The sequence below is a fragment of the Echinops telfairi genome, unplaced genomic scaffold (assembly GCF_000313985.2).
Source record: "Echinops telfairi isolate 266 unplaced genomic scaffold, ASM31398v2 ScPeMD7_14;HRSCAF=57, whole genome shotgun sequence".
In the NCBI taxonomy this organism is placed as follows: domain Eukaryota; kingdom Metazoa; phylum Chordata; class Mammalia; order Afrosoricida; family Tenrecidae; genus Echinops; species Echinops telfairi.
The window spans coordinates 6,557,525-6,566,428 of record NW_022103911.1 but is presented as its reverse complement, the minus strand read 5'-3'; the positions used below and the strand labels follow the sequence as shown (position 1 = coordinate 6,566,428).

At 36.6% G+C, this 8,904-nt stretch overlaps 1 protein-coding gene across 1 annotated transcript in view; it reads right to left on the bottom strand.

Annotated features, from left to right (window-relative positions):
* Positions 1–2,604: 2,604 nt before the first annotated feature.
* The window catches only part of SLC25A31 (solute carrier family 25 member 31), a 45,727-nt gene continuing 39,427 nt past the window's right edge, over positions 2,605–8,904 (bottom strand). The window contains exons 5-6 of the mRNA XM_004711859.2: positions 8,638–8,763; positions 2,605–3,048 (exon numbers count right to left, since the gene is read on the bottom strand). Of these exons, the coding sequence (XP_004711916.1) occupies positions 2,854–3,048; positions 8,638–8,763 (321 nt within the window). The 3' untranslated portion in view covers positions 2,605–2,853. The remainder of the gene's footprint in view (positions 3,049–8,637; positions 8,764–8,904) is intronic.

Sequence of the window (8,904 nt, the reverse complement as noted above, 5' to 3'; positions counted from 1 at the left end):
TCATAACCCATTGCTTCCTTGCGGGTATGATCAGTTAAGACAACCACATCTCCATCAAAGCCTTTCCTCTGTGTAAAAGAACCATCTTGGACATAAAGCAAAATCCCAGGACCACTGGAAGAGTAGTTTCAGATCTGTCTGAAGGGGCAAAGACAGAAGCCAAGCAAGCCCAGAGGCTGTGGCATAGTGACTTTGGCACCAAGATCCAGAGGATCAGTGCTGACACAATGGCGTACTTTCTCATCTGCCCTTAGAATATGGGGCTGTGAGACAGAACCAGAGGCAGGCTTCCTGGTTCTGCGAGGCAAAGGCCAAGGGATCACATGGCTAAGAGGCTAAGGACCAGAGAGAGACTTGGCTGAGAGGAACTACTGTGGATCAGTACTGTATCTTACTCTTTACTGACCTGACTTGCACTGATCCTGTTAGTTCCTCTAATAAACCCCCTAATTCTAAGTATTGTCCTTCAGTTCTGTGTGGCCATTGCAATGAATTATTAAACCCAGCACAGAAGTAGTGCTGTGGGAGAAGGAATGGTTGGTGCTAAAAGGCTAAGAGGGTGAAGGCATGTCTGACCTCTGCTATCATGGTAATATGGAAGCCAGAGGAGGTCAGATATGGCCACCCATGCTATTTTGGTACAGGGAATTAAATTAACATTTTCTCTAGATTAGGGCAAAATGGCCAAAGTTTGCTGGGATATAAATTCCTGGAACAAGTAGGTTCATTATGTAACTGACAATGTAGAACTACGCATGCTGTTTTCTAGGGAGCAGACTGCCAGGCGCTTTCTCCCATAGATCGGCTGTTGAAACTGAACTGCTGACCTTTCAGAATCACTCAGTGCTTAATCTCTGCATCACCGTGGAATCTGAAGTATACTTCAGCTATCCATTTTTCCAATATTTATCTTAACCATTAAAAATTATTTCCCCATGAAATCTCATCATTTTGTTCCTTTTAAGTCAGTCACTTTGATGTTAACAACAGTTCAATGTAATATATATTGTTTTGTTCACTTCAGGGCAGTTAAGTAACATTTTCTTTTCTTTTGAATTTTTACTGTTATTTAATTTCAATTATTTCAAATTTAGTATTAAGTAGCTACATGTGTCTAACAGTGTTAGACAGTACAAGCCTATATGTGATAGATCTCTTTTTCTTTAAAAAAAATCATTTTATTGGGGGCTTGTACAACCCACTGTGTCAGGCATAACATTTTATTTTCTTTGTTCCAGTTAAACATCCTCCCATCTTAAAAAAATAGGCTTTAGTCTACAGACTTAAAGACTAAATTCCTATTTGTCTTTTTCTATGTTTGCCATATACAGGATTTTATCCTCCACTTATGCCTCTGTAAACACAATAGCTTTTATCCTGGCAGTTCCCATATCACAAGGTTCCAGTCCTATGTCTGTCTTTAAGTTGAGTTTGTAACAAAGTTGGAGCCATTAGGTCCAGTTTATTTCCAACTTCAATCATTCAAATGTCTATCTTATTATTTAGTATATAATGTACTATTCTATGAACAAAAACGTTAAACACACATACTAAAACATCGTTAACATAATTCAAGAATAATGTTCTTAAGCACATCACAAAGTAGTGTTTGCTTGTTATTATGAACCATTGTATTTATCACTTTTTAAACATAATAGGTTTTATAGGGTTGGATAGATCCATAGTTGCAGGTAAATTGTATAGCTATAACAGGAATCGCTTTCATTTTCTTCTATCTTAATATGGGAAATTCTTTCTACTATTTGATCATTTTAATTGCCCTTATTTAGACGATCTTAATTCAATCCACGACTCATCTATCAGTTTGTCTTACTGTAGTGGCTTGCTACTGTGCTACTGAAAGCTAGGCCACCAGTATTTCAAATACCAGCAAGGTCATTCACAGTGAATGGGTTTAGTACAGCTTCCAAATTAACAGAATAGGGAGGAGAATAGGTGATTCACTTTTGAGAGATCAGTCACTGTAAATCTTATGAAAAACAGTGGAAAACTGATAAAAGTGCTGGAAGATCAAGCTCTCAGGAAGGTATTTAAAATACAACGGCCGGCCGGGGGTGGGGGTGGGGGCGCCTCCTCAAAGTAGTGTTTACTTTAATGATGTGGATTGGGCTTTTGGGATTTATTTATAACAGATGCAACTTCCTTTATTATTAATACAGAATAATTTTAAAGGGAATTATTTTAAAGGTTAAGTATCACATATAAGCTACTTTATATCTTTTAATTTCCAACTATAGGCTTAAAATAAGTATAATGAAAGTCATTAACAATTGTTTTAATGATCAGATTTAATATCTGCATATGTAAAAAGCTATTGTTACTATAAAAACTATATATGGTAATACCTTTGCTTTCTTAGCAGAGATGTTATAGAACACTATTTATGCCCACAGATCTAAATGATGACATCTCCTGATACACTTTTAAGAAATATTAAGCATGCCATATGATTTGAAAAGATGAGAAAACAGATATATGAAAAGAATAGAGAAATTTTAATTTTTTATATCTGAGCATCAGATACTTTAATTTTTTATCACAAAAGTAAGAAAATTATTTTAAACAAATTGAAATAACATACAATGCTTATACATGTCTCATTAAAGTGAATGTGAGTTTGAGGGGAAGGAAGTCTACACTTCGTTGTATACAAGTATGTCTACTCTTCGTTGTATACAAGTATTTAAGTCCTTGAAAAGAGCCTATACTTTATTACAGAATTAGCACTTTAAGAAAACACTGACAGCAAATAACATACTCTCTCAAAATGTATACAAATGGCAGCTATGTAATTTGCAATTTGTTCAAAAAGCTAAATCTCTCTATTTAATCTCATTGTGAACTACCTCCAATATCAATATTAAGGAAGTCTTTAATTTTATCATATAATACCAGCACCAAAGCACCCCCTGTACCACGAAGGATATTGGAGAAAGCGCCACGAAAAAATGCTCTGATCCCCTCAAATTTGTATATCTTCATGAAGCAATCCAACGTTCCTCTATATTGCCGTTCAGACTCACCACTCTATAAAAAGAAAGACAATTTGCTGTTACGTTTGATTTTATATGGTTTTCATTCACAACTAAATGTAGACAAGATTATTATGTATTGAGTGCATTGAGTTAATGGGCATATATTGAATGTTGCACCCAATGGGAGACTGCTCATGATTTTAAGGGACATTTAAAAACTGTCTACATTATAGGTGTGGTAGGTGTCAACTTGACTGGGCTAAGATTCTCAATGGTTTGGCTGTTAAGACCTAGTAATCTCCTAACACAATGTGACCTAACACAATGTAATCAACTTCATAATGGGATCTGTTATGTGCAATCACTTATAAGAAGTTTACAGTGGGGTGTTACATCCTTATTCATATCGCAGTCCTAATCCAATCAATTGAAAGTTTCTTTAAGGTATGGCCTGCTTCCAATGTAAGGTGATATTGTGAAAACGCTCGCTTGTTTTTTGCTAGTTCTAGATCCTGCATCTGGCTCACTGACCTCCAGTTCTTTGGTCTGCCATATTGTCTGCCAATTCTAGTTGCTGTCAGTGGCTTGCCAACTGGCCTTTTTTTCTTGACATTTGTCTATGCAACCACTAGCATGTCATCTTCCTGCTGACCTTGTGGTCATCAGATCCTGTAGTCACGCAAGTCAGGAGAAGCCTAACATCTGAACCACAGACTCTTAGATCTTTTTGTCTTTTCCAATTGTGTGAACCAATGGCTTGATAAATGACTTCATTCTTCTCTCTCTCTCTATATATATACAGTGAACCCTCGCCACTTCGCACTCCGACTTCCGCGGCTTCACTCTATCGCGGTTTTTGCGTAACAGCGCATGCTCTGTCATTACTGCCACTGATTGGCTCATACTGTACACGCTTGATGCCATAAATAATATAATAAATAATAAATGATAATTGTAACGTCCAAAATGTTTTACTGTATTTTCCCTTTTTCGTTTAATAAATTGGGTAATACGAGTGTAATGATGACTAAAGGGTGTTTTTTCATGTCCTCTATGCTCTAACTACGAAAATATTTGATTTACAAATAAGGACTCCTACTTCGTGGAATTTCATTTATCACGGTAGAGTCTAGAACCGATTAACTGCGATAAACGAGGGTTCACTGTATGTACATATATATGTGTGTATATATATGTACATATGTGTGTGTATATATATATATATATATATATATATACCCCTATATATATTGAAACTCATTTGATTTTTGATGTAACCGGGATAGCATTAGAGTTTGTTCCACAAGGTCAGAAGCTTCCTATTTAGAGGTTCTGAAAAGATTGGGAAACAGTATGAGACAAAAAAGACCTGATTTGTGGCAGACAGGGGACTGGTTTTGCTACCATGATAATGCACCTGCTCATGCAGCCATCTCAGTGCACCAGTTTTTGGCAAAAAACCAGCATGCTTCACTTGCCCCACACACCTTACACATCTGACTTCAGTCTATGTATCTTCTTTTTGTTTCCATGAATGCAGAGGGACATGAAAGGGCAGCGATTTGACTAAATTTAAGAGGTGAAGAAAAAATGAGGGAGGTGCTGTCAGCCATCCAAACAGATGAGTTTGAAAAATGTTTCCAAGAATGGAATCGCATATTTGACAAACATATTAAATGTAATGGAGAGTACTTTGAAGGTGATAAGGTTGTTTTGTAAAAAAAAAAAAAAAAAATTAAATACATAGCTTTGGAAAAAACAAAAGGTTTGTTTTTTTGCAGGTACCCCCTCATATATGTACCTTAGTGGTTTTGCTTCTCTAGATAACTTAAGACACTAGCATAACAAATATTAAAGAAATGGCCTGATGTATATATATTTTAATTTAATCTCTGACTATACTGTAATTGAGAAATCACTTTTAAAAAGGTGTAACTAGACCCTGAAATTATCTTGACATAAAAGTCATTTGCCAAAACCTTATTACAAAAGCACCCAGCTTTTATAATAGTCTTACAAACTAAGACTAGAAGGGAAGCTCCTTGGCAAGAGAAAGGGCATTTACGACATACTCCCAACTAATGTCATCATCTACTCAAAAAGAAATCTTTTCTTTCACTGCGGTTGAACACTGTACTGGAAGTTCTAGCCAGAGAAATTGGGCAGTAAAACAAAATGAATGGTATACAAATCAGAAAGGAGGAAGTAAAACCATCACTATTTGAAGATGACATGAACCTAATACAGTATCATTAAGTTCCACGTTTCCAAAAAACTTTTTGTAGCTCCCTCGTAAGACAATTCCAAAGAAGTCATAAGAAATCTGGTAGAGCTAATAAACGAAATCAGCAAAACTGCAGAGAACAAGAAATCATCTATGTTTCTATATCCCAGCAATGAACAATCAGAAAAGAAAATCAAGAAAAAAAAATCCAACTTATATCTGAAAGAATAAAATGCACAGGAATAAACTGCTTCAGGTGAAAGACTTGTATACAGAAAACGGAAACACTGCTGAAAGAAATTATGTAAGTCCTAAGTGGAAAAACATTTTATATTCAGTTTGGAATATTGTTATTACCCTAAGTATTCTATACATTAATGCACTCATTATCCAAGTTCCAGTAGGATTTTTTTTAATAATAATAAAAAAATTGTGCTGAGAATGAGGTGGGTCGGAGCAGAGAGCCAGAACCCATCTGTAGACAATGGGATATCCCCTCACAGAAGGGTCACAAGGAAGAGATGAGTCAACCAGCGAGCAGTATAGTACCTATGAAATGCATAATATTCCTCTGATTCCTTGAGGCTTCCTCACCCGGGACTATCATGACCCCAGTCCTGTCTTTCATTGGTCTAAACCGGAACATGTACACGGGTACAGATAAGAGCTCACGCCACACGGATATTCCTCAAATTCACTGCCTTTGTTGATTCTGACCTACAACAACCCTATGGGCCAAGGTAGAACTGCCCATGTGGGTTTCTGAGGCCATACTCTCTTTAGGGGAGAAGAAAGCTTCTTTCTTTTCTGGACTTGCTGGTGGTCTCAAACTGCTGACCTTGTGGTTAGTAGCCCAATGTATAGCCACTATACTACTAGGCATAGTCATTTGCATTTGGGAAATGCCAATCAAAATCTCAGTATCACCTCACACCCACTACAAAGGCTATGATCAGAAAATGGAAACTGTGGTAGTTACATAATTTCATGTCAACTTGTTAAATAGGTTGTAGTGATGGAATCAAGCCTGTTGATCTGGTCACAGCCTAACGCCTCCTTGTGGGCGTGGCTTTCTCATGAGGATTCTGGGAGTCTTCCTATCTTCCTCCCTGGAGGCGGCACACACTTTTTCTCTCTGCTTCACATTCCTGTTGACAAGACACATGGAGCTATGCTGATGGCAGCCAGAGCCCTGGAGTCATGCCAGTGCTGAGATGCTTCCACTGTCCTTGGATCTCCAAGACATTCCACTCCCTGGCCTGTGATCTTCCTGAATTCAGCATTATTGCATGTATTGTGAGTCTGAGGAGGAATTTATAGACTGGTATCAGACATACGGGCAAATATCAGAATTATGGACTTATCTGGATTGAGCTGGGATGTTTTATTGATGCATAATTACTTCTTGACATAAAGTTCTCTCTTACATATATGAGTGTCTCTGGATCTGTTTCTCTAGTCAACCCAATCAAACACAGAAACAAACAAGTACTGGCAAAGATTGGAGAAACTGGAGTCTGTGTATTGAGGATGAGAATTAAACAAAAGAAAAAATAAAAGAGTGGTGCAGCCCGTATGAAACAGTTTGGCAGGTCCTCAAAAGGTTAACCAGAGAATTACCATGTAATCCAGCAATTCCACTTTTTCGAATATATCCAAGAGACCTGAAAGGAAGGGCTCAACCTAGTATGTGCACACCAATGTCACTGCACTACTATTCACACACAGTACTCAAAAGGCAGGAACAACAGAAGTATTTTAGAACACATGAATAAATAAAATATGAAATATGCATGCAATGGATGGTCACTCTACATGTGATTTTAATGATATTATTTGACAGTCTTTCCATTCTGCTGAGTCCTCCTTCTTTGGAAATGGCACAAAATACGTATCTTTTCAAGTTGGTTGGCCAGATAGTTGTCTCTTGAAATAGAGGAATGTCAATCAGTTCATTTCAGTCCAGTGCCTGTATATTCTTTCCATCTTCTGTTGGTGATTTTGGCATTGTTCAATGTTTTTGGTCCACAGAATCCTTCAATATTACAATTTGAGGCTTGAATTCTTTCTTTTCTCCCCTTCCCTTTTTTTCAGCTTGTGATATACTGAACAGGTTCTTCTCTTTTGGTTTTCTAACTCTGATTCTTTGCACATTTAATGATAATGTTTTATTTTGCTCTGGTCTTTTACGTCACTGTTTCTTCCATTTGCTTTAGCTACTCTACAGTTCAGAACAAGTTACAAAGTCCTTTCTGACATTCACTTTGGTCCTTTTTTTCTTTCCTGTCATAGATAATATCCTCTATTTTGCATGTTTTCCCTTCTCTGCTTAAAATGCCTTTCCACTCTCACCAGGTGGCTACATAACACATAACCACTGTAGGCATTTGGGCATGCCTCCTCTACGTCATTATTTAAGCCATTCACACTATGCCTATAATACTCATATTAGGATTTACATGCAATTTGTGTCTTATTTTGATGTAGGTCACAATACACCAGTGGCTGTCAAGTAGATTCTGACTCATGGTATTCAGTGCATGTGTCCTATGTGACTGTGGTCTTCATGGGTTCCATGGCTGATTTTTCAGAAGCAGTCAGACAGGCATCTCTCAGTGAACTAAAATCTCCACCCTTTCAGTCTAGCAGCCCAGCACCTGTTTTGACCACTTAGGGACTCCAGTGTCATCATGAAAATCAAACCATGCTCATTGCCATCCAATTGATGCTAACTCTTGAAAACCTATGTGTCAACACGTGGAAATAACGGCTCATTAGGATTCTTTTGCTTGTAATCATTATAAAAGCAGATTTCTAAGCTTCTGTGACACTGCTGGGTGGTGTGAGCCACCAACCTTTGTTATTAACAGAAGGCTAACTGTGCCACCAGTTTAATGTAAGTTAGGCACTCAAATATTTTCTGTGAGAATAAATGTAGCAAGTAATAGCAGTAGAAATATAATGTATCAGAATTTTTTTTTTAGTTTATACTTAGAACTTAGGTCATTACAAACAACTTTTCATCCTTAGAGTTCAAACTATTTTATTACAATACACTATAACAAATAATCACATAAATCAATGTATTGTGACTTTTATTACTACTTAGTTAACACTTACTTAACATACAGAATAGATATACAAATCCAATCCCTGTCATTTGCCTTGACTCACCAACAATGTATAATAATAATATAGGAGTGGAAGACATTTTTTGTTTGGATGGTAGATAAGGAATCAACTTTACTGTCTGATTTTTTTTTAAATAGGGAAGAATATTAGACTTAACAGATCATGAATTTATTTTAGCTAAGTTAAACCAATTGATGCACCACTTTGAGCCCAAATCTCTCTGAATTTTGAGCAATCAGAAATATTATACAGTTTAATTAGCTAAAAACTAATAATCTAAAATACCTGCATCATCATGCGTCTTCTAACTGTGTCAAAAGGATAAGAGAGTATCCCAGAGCATGTAGTCACAATTTGAGCAATGAAAAAGGAGATGAGGAATGGAGTTTCCCTTGGTTTTGGTAATAATCCCTAAAAAATAAAAAAGTTATCATGCAATCATGAAATTTCCAAAATATCTTAAATTCTTTTTTTTAAATCTGTTTATTAGGGGCTCATACAACTCTTATCACAATCCATACATACATCAATTGTGTAAAGCACATTTGTACA